Here is a 20875-nt window from a genome sequence, read left to right as displayed (position 1 = left end):
GTTCATTACCACCCCACTAATAGTATTCAAATAAAAAGACTTGACTGAAAGATAGGCGTTTTAAATGTTTCAAATTAAACCAAAAATCAACATTCCTACTAATGAGGGTGAAAATGGTAAACAAATCTGTATTTCCTTCTTGCTTGAAAAGAAATATTACTTGATTACGATATGACCAAAATAAATTCAGTTTGTCAACATACTCTTTAATTTATTTTGTAAATGTACAAGACAAATGACTATTGTTCTAATGCATTTGATTTTGAGTCACAGCAGTAGCATGTCACTCAAGGAGGACAACAGCAAGGAATTCTGAAGGTAAAAATATTCTGGTCCCAGGAAAATGACATTGATTCAAGTAAGTATGCTTGCTTGGTTTGACTTTTTTGTGGCCATTATTGAATTCTGAGTATAACGAGTCATTATGCATTGATGTACCGACACACAGCGGCACTCAAACTAAAGATGTCAATCATGAGGTGTCGGATGATGCAGTAAACCATCACAAATGAAAGAACCTTTTGGTTTGGGACTGATATTCAATATTCACTCCTGTCTGGTTTGCAAAATAGCTAATGAATACATTGTGTTTCCATGTGATCATAACAGTCTACTTCTGTTGTCAATTTCCACACTGAGTAATTATTTGTGGTGAGGGGACAAAATAAGAAAAAAGACTGGAACTGTGTATGTTTTGAACTGTTTTAACACTAAATTGTAATAAAGAAGCAAATCGGAAGAACAAAATAGAGTTCTGGAACCTTTACACATAACATAGATCATAACCTTATTTAAGAACAACTTTATTTATCCCGAAGGAAATTGAAGGGAGGAAAGGAAAATAAAGGAAATAAATTAAATATTTATTTGTTTGTTTGTTTGTTTGTTTGTTTATTTATATCAGCATATTATATTTTTAACCTTTTTCATCCACCCATTTTGCAATATAGTATCAGAGCGATGACAAAAGATATTCTTGATTAGTTATTCAGTAACTTGTTCTTCATGTCTGTTTGTATTTAAACATGTTTTCTGCTAAATTCAGACTGTCTCAGTTGGCTCTCAATCCACTTCTGTAAAGAAGATGGGAATAAAGTACTTGGTACAATATTGGATTCCAGATGAACTATATCCTAACATTGAAAAACATAGTCTATACTATACACATCCTATTTCACTATTATAACAGCAGTTGTAATTGTGAAAAATACATAAGCAGTTATTAGTTTTTTCAGTTTAACTAGTGTCCAAATACTATTAAATTTGATTCACAATCCAAATGGCTGCTTTTTTGTAATATTGAAACTACATTTTTGTTTCTGTAATGTTTGTTTACTTTCACGTTTTAGGTGGAACTGGTGTTAAGCTCAATACAAAAGGATATCTGTGACATATTTTCATTTCATATATAATGTTTTTATTATAATGTTATGTATGTTAAAACCCAGGAATATATTTTCATTCACTATACACACACACACACACTCACACAACCATTTGTTAATTTCGTAAATATTAATAAAGTCTGCCCCTGAAAAAATGTTTTAAGGGAATGCAACTCGGATTTCCTTCAGCCATGTGATAGTTTAGCAGCAACATTCTTTGCCTCCGTGAGAGACCCTTTGGAATGTACAGCCATGCCCTCCTTCACTCCTGCAGAATTCCTGGTCAGCCCAGGAGAATGCTGTGGACAGCATGCCCCACAGCATCAACCAGTGGTTTCAAGTGAGTTCATCAAAGTAACGCTTGACCTCTCTTTGAACTTTTACGGTAGCATTGATCAAGATTTGACTGCCGAATTATTGCTAGGGACTGTAGTCTAGGCAGACGACTGGGGAGCCAGACAATTCGATTATTAGTCTCCAATTGTAACTCGTTTCCCCTCTGGCATATTTACTTTGGCCTGAGATAACACAGTCAGAACTAGACAGGATTACAGCTTGTCCTCAAACTGATGGGCAAAGCTATACTCCCACAGTGACCTCAACCTGAAGCAAAAAAAAGAAAGCGATGTTGTTAGTGAGTTGAAGAGTATCTTAAATTTGAGGGTTAACACGATATGGCTTCCAGGTTGATCTCTCAGGCTGCAGTTCTTGATGAACTCCAATGGAACAAGTATTTTGTGAATGCAACAAACACAAGACGGTAGAGTTTTGAGTTAGTTAAATTTACATGAATTCATTTGATTTGTTCTTCCTCAAAGCTGAGTAGGTAGCTGAGCAGCTGGTCCCATGTTTCTTCATCAGCAGATCTCAGTTACAACAGGCTCCTTTGCCATTGTCATGTTTCAAACCATTTCCCTCATGGGTTTCCATCTGCACATACAACACCAAACACTGACTTTGCAGGATGGGGCTGACAGAGACAATCGTTGAGTCACATATCCCATAAGGATTTCCATAAATATGTGATGGTCAAGTAAGAAAACGAATGTGTTGGGAAGTGAATAATACAAGGTCACAGAGCTCATACATTTATAAATCTTGACAATTTTGGACTTAAAAAAAATGTAAAATATTTTTGTTTGCTTTTCAAACTAACCATATCAAGGTCTAGGATTTGAATCTGAAATAATGTATCAAACTGGCCTCCTGACATGGAATACATAACTAAAGGGAAAGTACAGCCACCTGTATAGTTGTGGAATTTTTGGTTTATGTTTTTAGTCTCTGATGACTTGATATTCTCTGACTTGCTTCGGGTTGATGGATGTGTGCAGCAGGTGTGCATTCTCACAGAAAAGCGCAAAGCCCAATAGGATATCTAAAAATAAGAGTGAGAAGAAAGCATCCCGGAGGTCAGTGGGGTAGTGTAGAATGACCGGGGTTGCAAGGTGAAGGCTGATCAGGCTCGCTTTTCAACCCTGAAATTAGGTGAAATTATGTAACGAAGAGGAATGTATAATTACTTTACCAAAATGAGTAAAAGCAAGGTGCACAGGGAGGGCTGCACTGGCTTGTGCTGATTTTTCATGTGCGTAAAAGAGACTTTATGCAAATTTTTAAATCGGACAGGTTCGGCAGACAAACACCAGAATTAATTTTACATTAAGTCTGTAAAATTATTATTGAGCAATGTGCACTTACATTCTTTAAGTGCTGAGAGGTTAAGTAGAAGACACGGCATTGCAGCCAGAACTATTTTATGGGAGGATGCACACATCTTTTGGACATATGAACATTCAAGACAGCACTCCTGTTTACTTGCAAAAGCCTCAGAGACCAATTAGAGTCCTTGTTCCTCACAGTCATCCAACCTCTGACTCTACCACAGGGGGCTCATCTATATTTCTTACTGGTCAATATTTGTTAACCCCTTGTCACTGGCTAATAGTCAGTTAAGAGCAATTAACCTAGAAGTGCTAACATAGCATAGAAAATGAGAGGAGTTATGAATGATTACACATAGGTTGTTTTTGTTATACAGAAGGAAAATGTGATGACTAAGGGTGAAAAAACATTTATCTGTTTTCTGGTAACAGAGAATTGCTTTAACAAGCAGAAAGAAATAATCACATGTTTTTTTCTGTACACAGCAGCTACCGTGGATACAGCAAACACAGCAGAGAAATATATCACCATCACCACTTTGGCTGCACTCCAGAACTAATGTTACATGGTGACCTGCCAAAAATATTATGCTTATGTCATCTACTTTTCTGCAATAAAGCAACGAGTACAGCTCTATATGGGAAATAAAATAAAATAAATGCACACCAACATGCAACAGATTTGGATGGACAATTCTCTAACATGCTATATTACGAAGCACACCCAAGCTGAGACAACATGCTATGCTGTGGTAGTGCTAAGTCAACACGATTGCTGACAAACAGCATTCCAGCAGAAATTGTCATCATCTCAGTGGGAATAAAATTCATAGAGATGCTTAGCCATGTGTCCTAATGATTGTTTGTTCCGTGTTTTTTGTTAACCGTTTTCTAAATGTGCCTGAGCCGTGATGAAATCCAAAAAAACATTTGGATGTATTTAAAAGAAAACAACAGCAAAGTACTAGCTTGACTGTTCTTGAGAAACATGAGGAGCAGTTTTGTTCCGAAACCTCATCATTACAGGATTTTAATCCTTAGTTAAATATAGCAGGAGTTGCTCCAGTGGCATTGCCTCCCATGGCCTCCATTGTGGTGTTTCAGCATGTCTAATCTCTTGCGTAACAACAGCCATTCACCTCTGTGTGCTACCTCATTAGTAGTAATTCAATACAATACAACAAATGGAGCTCATTGAATACATTACAAGCTTTGCTTTGTTCACACTTCTGCAGCTTGAGCAGAAAGCAAGAAAATGGCATTTTCAGTTTCATGAGAATCCATACGATTGACAATCTCACTGTTTGGACTTGTTTCTATTGGTCCTATTACTTCAGAGTTTTTTTGTGTTGCGGGACACTTGAATAATTTTACAAGTGCATTTTATTCATACTGTCTGTTCCATTAGATTTATTTACATATCCCATGATGGAAGTTTGCACACAAACATTCACAAAAACAAGGGCATTTATTTTTACTCAGGCTGAGACAGTCAGATTAAGTTCACATTTTAATTAGATGCTTGGAGCGCTATTACACCAACTGGTGATTTGTCCGCACCAGCCCTTTTTTTCCCGCTTTCTATTCTATTCTATTCTATTCTATTCTATTCTATTCTATTCTATGTTAAAAAGTATGAAGTATTCATTTGTTTATTTCCTGAAAAAAGAACTTTAGAAATTTGCTCTGACTTTTCCTTTATCTACATTTCTCCCATTTCTCTCTCATTTGAAGAAATCTCGCCACATCCAAACATGCACAAAATAACACAAAAAATGTGCTGTCTTAAACCTGTTTACAAAATATTGTTAAAATGAAACAAAGTAAACTATAAAAGACAAAAGGCAGAGAGATCTATGAGAGTGTGGTCCAGGAGTTGTTGTCCCACTTTTCTATTTTGTTTCCAGGCTATAAGTATGGATTTAAAGGGCAGACAGCAGTGCTAAAAATATACCCCTACACACAGTATATAACATTAGGTGAAATGGAATTTAGCTGCCTAGTCACCCAATCAAAACCATGAATCTATATGTCAAAAATATCAAGGCTTAGGGAGAGTGCCCACTTTACAGTGGAGCAGATTGTATTTTTATATATCTATAAAAAAAACATGTGTGGAGTGTCACACACTAAAAGTTAACATTATTTCATGCCTGCGTCATTTGAACTAAGATTGTTCACTGTGTTCAGCAATCCATTTGGGGCTTTTTGAAGGTGAAAAGCCAGGGCAGTGGGAACAGGGCCCTCAGGGACATTAACTGAGAACATTCTCTCCTTGTGAAGCTGGCAGTGACTTATTAACTCATCTGAAATCAAAATGCTCCTCCCGTCAGAATCACAGGTTAAGAGTCAGTTTGCAAAGTTTACTTTTTCGCACTCTAATAATCAAAGTGATCTACTGAATGAATATGCAAACTTGGCAAAGTTTGGCCTCACAGCACGAAGCACAAGGGGACCTTCCTGTTTGCATGTTCTCCCCTGTGTTGGTGTGGTTTTCCTCCAGGTTCCCCAGTTTCCTCCCACTGTCCAAAACATGCAGGTTAATTGGAAAAAAATTGGGAAGATTGCCCTGAATGAGTGAGTGAGTGAGTGAGTGGACGGGTGTTTGTCTATGAATGTGGCCCTGCGATTGACTGGTCCAGGGAGTACCCCGTTTCTCGCCTGATGACAGCTGGGATAGGCTCCAGCATCCACCGCGACCCTGAGTACAAGATAAGGGGCAGAAAACGGATGGATGGATGATTTTAATATGACTATTAAAGGAGAAACTGGAAAGTCCAATGTCAAAAGGCTTTGATTAACACAGATAGATTTCTTGTGTATGGAACTATTTCAAATATTTGCCTTCACAGATCTATAAAATTTTAATGGTCTATCATCCAACAAGATGTGTGGGTGTTGGGAACAACTTAGTTGGCCACAGGGAGGAACATGGGTGACCAAAACTCTTTTCATTTACAGAGTTTTGACCCAGTGTGAGACAGCAATGCTGAGACGGCACAATCAGATTTAGCAAGTGGTTGTAAACTGTCCACCAAGGATGGCAAAAGTTTATGAAAGCAAAGCTTGCACAAAGCCACACTTTTCTGATGATAATAATTCATAAACTATTAGATATATCTAGAGAGGTAATCCCAATTTATGTCTAATATCCATAGATCAGGCTTGCCCAGTATGAGACACTAAATCCTAAAAGTGAGTTCAGAAATCTCCACGAAGAAAAAAAAACAACTTTGTATGTTACCTCTTTTCTAAACAGTTATATTAACGTACAGATTGTCTTCTGTTTTGTTGTTAATGTAGCTTGTCGATGAATATTTTCCTGCCAACAAGTCAGCAAAGCTTGCATCACTCAAACACATTATTACTGCTCTCTAAAACCTTTTCTTGTGTCAGAGGGAAGCGTTATTTGTCCCTTGAGGAAATGTGTGTGAAGGGAAATGGTGTTGTCAATGGGCCCTTTTAAGTACTTCCTGGGGAAAGTCTGGAGCATGCTGATACATTGTGACCCCTCACCGCACACACACTCAATCAAAGCATCCCATTTCCTTTGCCTTAATGAGTGAGAAGTGATTCTTCTGAAGAAAGATACATTTTTTCCTCTATCAAAGTTTTCCTGATATTAGGCCCTGTTGTAAAAGGTTTGGCAAAAGGCTAATTTTTTTCACTTTTTTTGCACATTTTTCATTGTAAGTCCTTCTTAAGTCAAAAAATGTTTTTCCTTTTTGTACCTCAAGGTAAGGGCTTGAGCTTTGTGCTCACTGTGTACCTGTAGTTCTACCTGCGTACTTGCTAATTCCAGGTCTAATGTTAAACTGGCAACGCAGGATCTTTTTAGCACAAACATAGGGAATGTACTACAACTTCTGCCCATGAGTTGAATCTTGCATTCCTTATTGCTTCAGTGTATAGAGATAACTTAATAGAAGACAACAAAATGCTCCAGATGATTTTCTGTACACTTTATCCAGCATACAGGGATACTGTGGCGCTGGAGCAGATCCCAGCTGGTGGGTGGGCCATATGTAGACATTCATTCTCACTCACAAAATCGGTCAGTTAAGGCTCCCCAAATAAACTGCTTTGTGATTTTGGACTGTGGAAAGAGCTTACAAAACCCTGATCCAAGCAACACTTGCACAGGGGAAACATGCAAACTTAATTCAGAACGGCCCAAGTCAGACTCTGAATGTCGAACCTTCTTGCATGGAGGGTGCCGACCACAACACCACTATACAACCCCATTAGGAATTTGTTGAGCATTTTCAAATGCATTTCCTGTCATGTCTATTTTTAACATTTTTTTTTTATATTTGTTTTCTAGGATGATTATTGCATATGAAATAAACCCATAAAACACAATTTCCCAATTTTGGAATCAAAGAGGTATGTGTCTAATGGATAATGAATTGAGCAGGGGTATCAAAATAATAAATATCTTCATATGAAAAATGTTTAAAAAAAAAATTCTGTTTGAAATATGGGAGAAAAATGGGAACAAAAGCTCTCCCTTGCAAACCAGGACCAAATTACTTGCACATTTCTTTTCTGCAGCAATCCAACACAAACCACAATTAATGAAAACAAGGATGCCTGCATTTACAATTGCTCATGATATTTCCCACTCGCTTTCAGTTGCATTAGAAATACAATATTACTGCGAGAGCAATAAATCAATGGGATTTAAGGGAACTCATTTATAGCTTTCTATTTTTACTCTTGTGGACAGTGAATCTTTTTAAAAGTCAATCCAAACTAATTGTTAAATAAACTTATTTACTCCAAAAGTTTGCAGGACAGTCCGCCTTGTAACGGAATGGGACTTCCACTGCTAGTTTTACATGGGGAGAAAACCTCTACGGCAAATCCATGATGTATGCTTTCTTTATAATACAAAATTGAGCAGATGTTGTTTGGATAATATGAGCCACTTTCCCCCCTGCTCTCTGTTCACCATAATCACAGGTGTTTATACATTTCCCCAAAAGTATTGGGTAAATTCCACGGGACTAAATAAAAAGCACTCTCCGAAATCGCGTTTAGGCAGTGCACATTGGACTACTGCAGTGCATTCTACAGTTACTTAAATACTCCAATGGCCAGTCCTGTGACTCCCGTGTTTCCTCTTCTGGCTGCACACAAGGAATCTATCATTTTGCATGCTTTGTGATAGACTTAACTTACAAGAGACGTTTGAATGAGGTCGTTACCGTTTCTATTACACACACACACACACACACACACACACACACACACACACACACACACACACACACACACACACACACACACACACACACACACACACACACACACACAACTAAAACGTGTGTATAGATTAAGTGCAATTGAGTCACTTTGCAGTGCGGTACGTATTATTAATAAGGCGCTCCAGTAGCTCCGGAGCAAACCGCAAAGCCCTGCACCATACAACAACATCAGAAAAAAACACGCCAGCAGATGTTTTAGTACAACTGTGCGCATTGTAGCGGTGGTGTACAGTAGCGTGGCAGACTGCAGTAAATACAGAGTTGAAGAGGCGGGGTTTGACATCTCAGCTCTGAAAACATCTCTAATCCAGTATTTCAGGTGCCGAAAGTCGACCGCGAGTCCTCCGCCCACCCGACTGCCGCAAAACATCAAGCTTTCGAAAAGAAAAGAGAAACACAACACACACATAAACCGGAGTATGTCGCAAGTGGACAGGGACGGTTGGCGAATCCACGGCGGGATTTCTATAGCGCATTTCTTATGACAGCAAAGAAGAGAAGAAGTTCGAACGGCGAGAGGACAGTAGATTTCGGGACTCACTTTTCGCCGCCTGTCCTCGGAGGAACAGGTTAACCAGGCGGCTTCCCAGTTTTGTCCACGACGGAAGACGTCAACTCTCCACACTTGTGGCTGCATTCTCTTTCAGGTGAGTGTCTCATGACTTGAATTGGACCGAAGAAGTCCTCAGAACTTTCATAGCTTTTTCATTCTCACGGCGACGTCCAAGGCGGAAACATGGCTTCACCTGAAACTCAGGTAAGTCGGAAATCAGCCAGGCCCAGTGTTAGCCGGGTTGTATCCCAACACATAGCTTTTTCTTCTTTTCACCAGAACGTTTGGCAAATTTAACAATACTGTGTAACCGTTTTTAGTACAGCATATTTGATGTTAAGAATGTATTTATTTTAATGACAACAATGGAATTTTTATTCTGAAACTCGTTTGTTGACAGCTAACATTAGCTTCATGTCATGCAATTTTTAAATATCTAACGCTAGCTTAACTAGAAGGGATATGGCAGCTTTCGTGTTAGTTTTTACTTTTAGAGCAGTAGTTAATTATTTTACTTCCAAGTCACGTAGTTTTAAATTTACACTTTTAGCGGTTCTCAAAATCTAACCCTAACACATACTGGCTGTTCTTTGGCAATTTCGATAGTTGCGTCACTTTTAGACAAGCGCATTTCAGCTGTCAAAGGTTCCGTGTTATGTCAGCGTGAATTAGGAGGTTCAGAGAAGAATATTTGCGCCATTAGATTGGCATAGGAGACTGAAATATAAAGAGACTCTCGGAGGTCATTCAGAAGTTGTTGGCAAACGCCTCAACCCGCTCACCCTGTGAAACTGGCCTTTCCCACATTTATACATTTTGGTCATTGCAGCAGCCCTCTGTCCCTAGGCATGGGATGAGGAGGCACTGAGGTCACAAACTCCACAGACAACCGGACACACACACACACACACACACACACACACACACACACACACACACACACACACACACACACACACACACATCTGTTTCTCTCAGGCACAAGCTGGTAAAGTAAATATGGAGGCATGCTGATGAACCAGTTTTGATAAAGTTGTCAGTGTTACCGCAAGTTTTTTAAAAGCATTTTAAGTAAGAGTGTATAAGTACTAATGCTGTTTTTACAAAATATACAGAGTTTGCCTATATCTTCCTCTTAAGCATCCTCTGTCTTCTAGATTATATTTTGCACTTGAATTATGAACATGTGGAAACACAAGAAGCAAACATGGAAGCGAAGCGATCACCCTGGTCACAAAAATTGCTGGAAAGCTGTTGTCAAGTGGGAAATCATTAAGGAAGCAATTTGAAGAGCAAATAGGAGGATGTAATATTTTAGTCAGATTGTATTCTTCAGAATGGTATCCTGGAACATGTGCTTTTGTTCTCCCTTTTCCTATGTTGGAAGCAGTAAGGAATAATGGGTGACTCAGCGTGTTGGGGTGACCTGTTCAGTTTCACTGTGCAGAATGCCGGGTGTGTGCGGGAAAGTGGCAAGCCTTTGAGCAGGAAGCCCACGCAGGAAGCGGCTGCTTCATTGTTGCCGAAAGGCTTGAACCTTGTCTGCAATCAGTAGGGAATTTTAACAGCAAGGTTTCACATTTATTAAAGGTTTTAGCCTGCAGAGTCAGTTCTAGTTGCTCCCTTTGTTTTTTTCTGCAGTTATCACTTATGTGTTGGCATTTGCCAACACACAAGTTTATGACTGATGGGAAAAATAAATGAATAATTCGAGAAAAGCTAAGTCTTTTTGCTCAGATAATGCCCAAGTTATAAAATATTTTAAATCCACAAAAATTATGCGATCAGAGGAGGAGTGTCAATCCTGCAATTTCCCTTTGAATCATACTTCGTAATATGTTAAGTAAGCTTAATAGTTGTAATTGAATTTCTCAGTGTAAAGTCACCTTCCCACTGTGACCATGTTGCCACGACACATTTACGTTACCACAAAGAACCAGAATATCATAAATGTTGAATTCAATTATTATTAAATCTTTTTTCAGCAACTTCAGTAAACAACTAAAGTTTTTTTTTTATCTTGTCTGATACAAAGTTTTTGTTTTCCAAGCAATAGTCTGGTTCAACTGTAAAGACCATGTACTATGGTGTCATCCAGTAGTGTGCATATTTATTATCAAAATGTCCATTATGTGGAATCCTTCTGTGTAGGCATTCAAATACAGCTGTAGTATTTCATGTAGTAAATGGCTGTGAAAGGACAAGAAGCATGACTCAACTGCTCCAACCTATTCCTTTTTAGAGGAAAGTTGTCATTTTGCAAGACAATAACAAGGACAAAATGTGAAACAAGAGATGATAAAGAAATATCATACCTTGGAAAAGGGTGTAGTCTGCGCAAGGTATGACTGCGCATGTGTAAGGAACACTACACTTTTATTTTTATAAATTGACAAGCATTATTTGCATCCTCTCCAGATTCATTGCATACCCTCTGCATTCAGTCTGAGTACTCATTGGCAAGGCTTTTAAATGTAAAGTCACGTTTTTCTGTTTATTATTTTGTGATTTTGTATAACACTTTTTATTCTAAATTGCAGAGAGCTGGAGGCAGGCAGCTGCTTAAAACTCTAGTTTCATGATTCTTTTTACATTATCCAAACCTATTCATGTTATAGGCATTGTGATGGCAGGGTAAATGCATCTTAATAGGCATTGCGGTCATGTATTTATATAAGAAATTATTAGTGAGGAAAATACACTGTAGGAGCATACTGTGATTGAACCTATTTAAATGTCTTGTAGAAGTGGTGGCTGTTTAACCTGTATTAGCCTTTTTAATCAGTGCAAAAAATACAATGCTCAGCGATTATGTAGTTAAACAATCCGCCTGCCTGATGCAAATATTATTTAATTACATATATATATATATATATATATATATATATATATATATATATATATGTATATGTGTGTGTGTATGTATGTGTGTATATATGTATACATATCTGTAAGTATATGTGTATATATGTGCATATAGATATATGTATCTAGATATATACATGTGTATATACACTGCTCAAAAAAATAAAGGGAACACTTAAAAAACACATCCTAGATCTAAATGAATGAAATATTCTTATGAAATACTTTGCTCTTTACACAGTTGAATGTGCTGACAACAAAATCACACAAAAATGATCAATGGAAATCAAATGTATTAACCCATGGAGGTCTGGATTGGGAATCACACTCAAAATTAAAGTGTAAAAACACACTCCAGGCTGATCCAACTTTGATGTAATGTCCTTAAAACAAGTCAAAATGAATCTGTGTTGCTTCCTGAGTGGACACTATGATTTCACAGAAGTGTGACTGACTTGGAGTTACATTGTGTTGTTAAAGTGTTCCCTTTATTTTTTTGAGCAGTATATATATACACATATATGTATGTATGTATGTATGTATGTATGTATGTGTGTATGCATATATTTATTTATATGTGTGAATACATATGTATATATGTGTGTGTATGTGCGCATATACACATATGTATACACATGTGCGTGTGTGTGTATATATTTTCGATGCATATTCATCTTCAGTGTGATCTCCCTGCATTTCACTTTGCACATCATGGCCACTTTGAATTAGTGTGACTCAATTGACTATGAATTGATTCATCAGAGGTTCTTTGCCTTTCCATATAAAGGAGACCAAATGAATCATTCTTAATGAGGTCATCCATCAACAGATCACTCATTGATATTATAGGGTCTGACTCTCCATGACTTCACACCAATGATGTGATTTTACCAGCTCCCTTGGCCCTTCAGGCTTGCTGATATGCAGCACACTCCATGCCTGATTGCTTCTGGGTGCTAACCACAGCATTTTCCTGCAACAAGGGAAAGGGATTTTTCAATCCTAGACTTTTCTCAACAAGTCTTAGGAAGCTTTTGTTGACAAATGAACTATACTTTCTGTACAACTACTCTTGAAGGCAAAAGTAGCATTCTTTATTTTTCTTTTTCACTCATTTCTTCTATGTTGTTGGCAAAGAATTTGTTGTACAGTGTGGATTTCATTAGTATCATGTTGCACCTTTTATATGATTAAAATAACCAATCAAAATAAGATTGTCTACACAAAAGAAGAGAGAGAATATCAACGCACTAAACTGCCTTTTGATGAGTAAACTGCATCCCTGTTGTTGCCAACACTGGTAAAGGGGGTGGGATACCATTGACCAGTGTTAAATTAAACAAACCAAAAAATCACGTTTCTTGTCAGATTTACATTTGTTGGTTAAGGGAGCCCCTTAAAATATGCCCCCTCAAAGGATTCATCCTCACTTAGAAAAAAAAGTAAATTCTACTACCTGTTAGTCATTACTGATTTCTCCAGGGATGAGCAAAGACAGATATATAGTTCTTCGTAAGTAACATCTACCAAACACAGAGATACATGGATGCACCAGGTGTATATCGGAATTGACTGATAATAATTTTGTTAATAGCATTTTATTTCAACTTATGAAAGTGGTATTACGGTAGATATGAGAGGAAAAAGGTCTGCAAAATCAGATTTTGTGAATCAAAAGGATTTTAAGTCATGCTTAATTCAACCACTTATTAATGAACAGGGCTATAAGAACAGTACTTAGATTTTCAAACATATTCCTCATTGGCTGGATCAGGCCCATGCATGGTGTTAATCTGTCCCGCAAGACTATTTTGCAAAGCATAAAAATTACATGTAATATTTGATCTAAGAAACTTCTGCTATTATGCCATGATTTTAGTAATTATCCCCGCCTAAAAATAGATTTTCCTTCATGTGGCCCCTGAGCTAAAAGGACTTTGACAACCCTGTACTAAAGGGAGACTTCTTCATCTTCTTCTAGATATAAAAAAAAATTAAAAAGAATATAATTTACCATCAGCCCAACTTTTATTCTAATCATGTGATTAAACTCAGAACATTACAATATGGGGAGGCCGAATAGATGGATAAATTGTAGATATAAAGTCATTTTCAGATATCTTAATAAACAGATGTCACATAATATGTCACAAATTCCAATTTCATGTTGTGTTTCTATTTTTTTCTAATTTATTATATAATTATTTTTGATATCCAATATATTGTTGCCTGAAAAATATGAACAGACAATATCACTTTTTATATTAGTGGCTGGTTTTTAAGGCTTTTTTCTTAAAATGGTATAGTGTATTTCTCATGTATTGGAGTTAAAATGCGTTATCGGTCTCAGTTATTTGATGTCACAAACATGTGTTATTTCAAGATTGACCACATTATATACCAAATACTACATATTCCAGTGTCAGTGATTAGACCTACAGGTTGAAAAAGACTAAAATGATTCTGGTTTCTTTGCTGCTTTACTTTTAAAGTAACAAGTACTGAAGAATATAGTGTTAGCTGGTGTCTCACTGTAACAACAAACCTGTTTAACCATATTGTGGCATGTATTAGTTCCATCCATCATTTATAGAATTTGCAATATGCTTTTCATAATCTATACATGTATTTTTGTTTCAGTGCAGTTGGTTCACATGTAATACATCACAGTGTTAATTGAGTAGACAAGGCGATTTTAAATAGAATTTAGTATAGTAAGATAAATATAGTATATATATTTCTTCCCTCAGCCGCAGGAAATCTTCAATCTTTGTAGTTACAGTTAACAGTTAAGACAATTCATATTTCATTGTATATTTATTCTTCCTCCTTTCTACTATTATCTATTACTGTTATGTTTTTTATTTGAAACTCCTGAACAACAATTTCCTTGGGATAAATAAGTTGTTCTCATCTCATCTCATCTCTCATAAAACTAGGTGCATTTCTAAAAACAAACATGACCACAAATAATTTTGTGTAAGCATGACATCCTTTTTTCTCTGTTACCAGCAATATATAGTGTTCCATCTTTTCAATCAAATCCTTACCTGGAGTCTGCTGGAATTTCATGTTTTCTGATTGAATGCTTTTTTTTTTACTGCTGCAGTGACCCAATAAATTGGTTTTGAGGTATTTCATACTTAGTAGAAGGGCTTTTCAATGTTGCCTCTTACACTGTTTGATTCAGTCCATGAACATAAGTCTGAAATTCTATTATTTCTTACCTAGATTTGAAAAGGAAGGATCTCTGCAATTGTCTTGGCTTACTTTAGGTAATGACATAAATCTGGCATCTTGACAAAGCTGTAACCGGCCAATTGAGTTGTATTCGGCACCTAGTTTTATAAACAAGGAAGCAGATATTTCATATTGCTGTAATCTGTTGGAATTGATAGTGTGAGTGAGTTCTGTTTTTTAAGTTAAAGAAAAATCAAGGCATAAGCATGTAAAATACATATGGGATGTTTCTCATTTGTCTGACCAATGTGCATCATTCCTTCTTATTTATACTGTCCTTATAGGATAGGTGCAAGAAAGGCCTTTGTTAGTTGCAACCTTGTCATCCTATGTTTAAAATTGTGTCATGCTGTGCATAATAGTTTCTGTCACACGGTTTTGGCAGACAAGGGTTGTTATGCTAATTGAAATGCACCTAAAATGTAAGAAGATTTGACTGATCTTGCTGGCTGTACAAACACATCTTGCGGAAAATGCTTCTTTATCACCAAGAATAGAGAAATAGAATTGAAAAGAATAGAGCAAAATGCAATTAAAATGATACCAACACTTTTGATGTTAAGCAATTATTTACTTGGCCCTTCAGAACCTCAGAATGGTTATTTAAATTAATGCATTAATTGTTGTCAGTATATGCCAATCTCAAGTGTCATTCATGCTAAACATACTTGAGCATGAATGATGCTTGCAGGTCTTCAAGCAGGCTACCATAATGCAATACATTCTCTCAGACAAGAGAGGGTGGGTCATATTTCGTCCCACTGTTGTCAACAATGTTACAATGCCAAACATTTGCTCTACTGTACTCTTTAACTGATATTGAACCTGTGTGGTTGTGTTGTATTTGTTATCTCTTGTTGGGTGCTGGATTTCAAACCAGAGCTGAATCAGATGTTTATTTGTCGTTTATTTGATGTCCTTAAGAGCATTATTATTATGCATTATTGGAAATCCAGTGATTGACCTCCCAATTGTGCTTAGCATCTTTAAAAAAATAGCACGATGAATCAGTAATGATGATAGTTGCTACATTTTATAATTAATTGCTAATTAATTTGATTTTAATATTTTGGAATTCACTAAAAAGTTTAAAAAGAATCTGTAGAAGTAGTTTTTTTGATATTGTGTTGAAGGTGCCAAAGCAGTCTGTGTGCTCTTCCTATTAAAAGACGTAATACGAAGTCACATTCGCATCTTTATAAAGGAGTACTGTAAAGAAGCAATTTTAATAGTTGACTTACCAGGTTTTCATTCTGTATTAGAAAATATAAAATGTATCGTGAGTAAAGTAAATGATGATACAACTTGTACTACATAGCATTCCAAATGGTGGTTCCTTTTAGAGTGGCTGCTTTCTTAAAACACATGCTTTTTGCAGTTTTGTCCAGTTTTGCATATAATTTGCCTATCAGTATCAGTAACTTTTAAGAGTTATTGCACACTTTTTTCTAATTTTCAGAAGGAAACTGATCAGATGCATTTAACTTTATGCTAATGAAAATGCATCAAATAATCTACCTCTGTATGTTTGGCCTCAAACTGAAATGTGAGAGAGTGCTGGTAAAATGGATGTTTCTCATACTGACTGTGCACACCTTTTGCTGTTAAAAACACAATGTAGAAACATCTGAGGCCCTGCAATTTCATAAGTGAAAGTTGATTATATATGGCAACTGTACAGCGAAACAACTGCCCCATCAGTCATGAAAGTAATCGGAAAACTACAATTCTGAGCTCAACTTATGGTTTTGGAATCCTGCTAAAATGAAATCTTGTTGCAAAGCACAGACGAAGATGTTTGCATTTATAAATGAGCCAAGGGAAGATGAGAGATACCAGATACATACAATTTCCAAAGACTAAACTTTAAGTTCTACGCCCAATCTGCTGAAAATCGGGATCTGTGCATCTTCTAATTCCTTAAATACTACCAATGTTGCTCAACTGGTTTTAGCTCAAATGCTGTGTTTCTTTAGACTATCACAAGAGAGAATGTTTCTTTGAGCAAACTAGGACAGTGGTTGTTTTTTGGCCCTCACTGAATAAGTCTTTGAGGTTATTTTTGAGGTGTTAGAGGTTAAAATTAGAGCGACTCAAAGGGAATCTTACAAGACGCTGCACTTAGTTGCACTTTGTTGCTTGTCTGGGCTTTGTGTATTTGTCTGCTTCAATGATTTATTCATGACAAAGGACAATCTCTGTTTTAATTTAGAATGACATATTAAAACAAAGAGTTAGTGATCCTATGTATTTCTTGCAGCATCAAAATGTAACAGCCTCAACACAGTCTACATTGTCCCATGCAGCTCAAACAATTCATTCAAACATTTGTTTGCTCAAAAGTCTGTGTAGCACTGCTTTCATAGGTCTGGAGTGCAAATTCAATGCTCAACTTTTTGGTCTTTTCACATTATTGATGAAGCTTCATGGGGTACAAGTTTCATAAATTGGATTTGATTTTCTTTGATTGATCATATTGTCCTGAGCTGCAGCTTTTATGTTAAAATTAGGTCAGGTTATTGTTGTTTGGTTTTCTTGACAACCAAATGACAAAAACAGGCCTGCTGATTAAGTGGGACATGAAAGAGACATGAAGGAAAATACAATTTTTGAATTCTTAGAACTACCAAAGTAGTGTTGTTTTTTTTTTTAACTCGTGGATATCTTGCACAATAATGTAAATATGTTATGTGTTGATTTTTAAATTATTTTTGTTTAATCGTTACTTATTTGTGTTTGTACAGCACTTTGATAGAAAGGACTTTGTACAGTGTATTATCATAATTTTGTTTGATGACCAACAGAAGACAAATCAGTGACCACAAGGATACTCAATTAGTTAATCAGTTTTTGTTAATCATTTTGACCAAACTATATTGTATTTTTATAAAATGATTATCATCAAAAGATAACAGCGTGTTTCTTTATTTCTTATCTACTGGCAACACAATAAAAGAAGAATTATGCTCAGCAAAGACAGTGGATCTTCACAACAGATAATGCTGAGGTTTTCCTCAGTCAATCTTTTTTTTTTTTTTCAGCAATAGCAGGATCACGCGTTTTTCCTGAAATCTAACTAATACTTCTATGGTTTTTCACATTGTTGTGCTTATTACTTAACTATTAAACAAATGCTTTAATTGAGATGTGACTTAATGCAACTGTATTAACAGTAATAGTACCATTTTTATTGATATTATATTAGGTTCCCTTAAAGATTATCTTTATTCTGTTTATAGACTAAACACCTTTGGGCCTAAATGTCGAAATGCATGCTGCATTGGTAATGCTTTCAGTTTTTACATTGCTGTCGGTTCAAAGGGTGTGTGTAAAAAGTAAGGTGCAAAGTTTGTTGACATGTGTAAAATTACAGTTTGGAATCCAACCAGGAGAACATCACAATGTAGTTTCAGAATTTTCAGTTAATATTCCATTTGTGTGTATAAAACTACAAAATGTTATCTGCATGTATCAGAAAGAAAGAAAAGCTGAAATGTTTATTTCATTTTATTTCGTATCATGTTTTTTCTTTAACATAGAACATATATGTTTGCTATCCAGAACCAGGCCTGGATAAATCTTGGATACCACAGATGTACCCTGGAGTGGCACGATTGACTGCTGAGTCCCAACCACTCTGCAATCATGCATGAAATTTGCATACATACAATAGAGCTCCCCCCTGAGACTGTTGTGAATCTACAAGGTGACTGATGTATCAAAGCACTGAACATCAGAAGCTTTCTAAGGAGACTAGGATTATTCGTTTTGCCTTTTTGGAATTATTTTTCAATTTTTATTTTTATTCTAGCACATGAAAGCTGGAACTTTTTGTAACTGGAAATTGTAAACCTGCACTTCAGCTATGGATTCGAAATTGTGTACCTGATGTGAAGTGCTACTGCAACCAGTGGAATAACTCAGCCCAAGACTTTTGTGAAGTCACTTCTGCAGGGCAGAGGGATTAAATCCCTACAGTGACCCACTGGGGTGTTTAGACTATCCCACCTTTCATACAGCAAACCCCACTATCCAATGGCATGGGTCAGGTTCTTCAGGAAGCCAGGGAGCAATCTGGGGAAATCATACCAGCCAGGGAGCATGCTGTCTTTGGCCCCCACCAAAGGACTGTTGAATGAACCAGGCCAGAACAGCTGTTTTCTCAACAGCGCTGTGCAGGTGGGTTTATCCTTTTTCTACCATTTTGTATTAAAGTTGAAGCACAAATTAGTTGTTTGATGGGTGTGTAAACCGGTAATAACACTAAGGCTTTGTAGTTGCAGTGTGTACTGAAGTTGTCAGACAATTGACAGACAAACCTACATAAAATTAGTGCTTGTTACAATTTTGTGCTGTGATGCTCATTTATACAATTACTGCCTTCTTTCTGCTTAAGCTGTACTCCATGTTCCAACCTTCTAAAATGACCAGCGTTTGAAAATTTCAAATCATTGTCACAATCTAAATTTAACGTAGCTTCCTAGTGGCAGTTACTTTTGACTAGCTGGATGCAGCCGGGTGAGCTAATTCATGATTATAGTCAGCCCACTGGGAGGTCACCCTCAGAGAGTGTGACTCAGATGGTGAGCCAGTGATGAGCTGGTTGAAGATCATCATCACCCATGGCTTCATATCTCTACAAAGACACCCGTTCTTTCTGCCCAGCAGTTACCAGTACAACCTTGAATACTTTGCCTTGATGCCATATGGACCCATGTATTTAATGCTAAACGCATCCTCCCATTTTGCAGGTACTATGGCAGCTGGATATCTTCAGACGCAGCTTGAGGCAGCTTCCTGGGCACTTCTGTCTGGGAGAGTCATGCATCTTTTGTGCATTAAAGGTATTGTGAAATCTCTAGTTCAAGGAAGAGCCACCTGTCTTGTTCTGGTTTGATGAGTCACGTAGCCAGCATATCTGTTGAGCAATCAGGATGACAACTGTTTTTCTGATAAACAAAATGCCCTCAGAGCCCATGCTGACCCAGAGTCTGTACTAACAAATTTTTATCCTCCTTGCCAGGGTATATTCTCCCAGTTTCAGCACAGTCGGGAGCGCGCCCTGCCCTCTGACAACCTGCGTCACGCCTTGGCAGAGACCTTTAAAGATGAGCAGCGCTTCCAGCTGGGCTTTATGGATGATGCTGCAGAGTGCTTTGTAAGTTCCTGTGGCAACCAAGCTACCCTAAGGGAGGGATCCTGGCATATGGAGGGGATGTGTGTACATTTGTGTGTTCTCTTACCACACAGTGCACTGCAACAAACTGTTTGGCGAGGTCATTGAAAGAGCCTCTGTCCCTCCCTTCCCCTCCCATCAACCCCAGCCACATTGCCACTAAATATCATGATGACAGCTTATATAAGTACCAGGGTTGTAGTTGAACCTCTGTACTGTGCATTCCCATTTGTTGCATAATTTCTGCGCTTTCTTGAAAGTGGATTTCATGTACATTCTACTACTTTTTCATATTGGTCCCATTTTTTTTCTTGTTATTTTTTCCTCATAACCTTGTTAAATAAAAAGTTTCTTTGCCCAAACCAAAATGTTTTTTAATGATTTTGTTTTATATACAATTGTTGTATTAACACATGTGGTAGGTCTTGTTTTGTGCATTTTGACATACAATTTCTTGCTTTTATATTTTGATTTTTCCAAAAAAATTACATACCTATTTGCGTCCAAAACTGAAGCTATAAGTGTTACTCAGATCTTGAGTTTTGTTATGGAATTATTGCTTGAAGCATCATACAATACAAATTAACCTTGTTGTTATTAATAAGCTAGCCTTGGCATGACAAATTTAAAGCCTTAAATGTCACCATCTTTATTCAAGTTACTAAGTCTTTGTAGAATGGCAAGTGGTTGTCCTGGGGATGTATTCTAGTGTATGTGTCTTG

At 36.9% G+C, this 20875-nt stretch overlaps 1 protein-coding gene across 4 annotated transcripts in view; it reads left to right on the top strand.

Moving 5' to 3' along the window:
• The first annotated feature begins 8648 nt into the window (after positions 1–8648).
• Positions 8649–20875, top strand: part of usp53a (ubiquitin specific peptidase 53a) — a 30867-nt gene continuing 18640 nt past the window's right edge. Inside the window, exons 1-4 of one of the 4 annotated variants that reach the window (XM_086165606.1) lie at positions 8649–8966; positions 18539–19156; positions 19729–19821; positions 20001–20135. In XM_086165606.1, the coding sequence (XP_086021732.1) occupies positions 19013–19156; positions 19729–19821; positions 20001–20135 (372 nt within the window). In that variant the 5' untranslated portion in view covers positions 8649–8966; positions 18539–19012. Of the gene's footprint in view, positions 9077–18516; positions 19157–19728; positions 19822–20000; positions 20136–20875 lie in introns of all 4 variants that reach the window. The other 3 variants (XM_086165608.1, XM_086165607.1, XM_086165609.1) reach the window with 3 other exon arrangements.

This window comes from Fistularia commersonii, chromosome 19 (assembly GCF_037954325.1).
Source record: "Fistularia commersonii isolate RoL2024-O1a breed Wild chromosome 19, RoL_Fcom_v1.0, whole genome shotgun sequence".
NCBI classification, from domain to species: Eukaryota; Metazoa; Chordata; class Actinopteri; order Syngnathiformes; family Fistulariidae; genus Fistularia; species Fistularia commersonii.
Note: the sequence above shows the minus strand (reverse complement) of the source record. Positions and strands in the feature narration are given on the sequence as shown.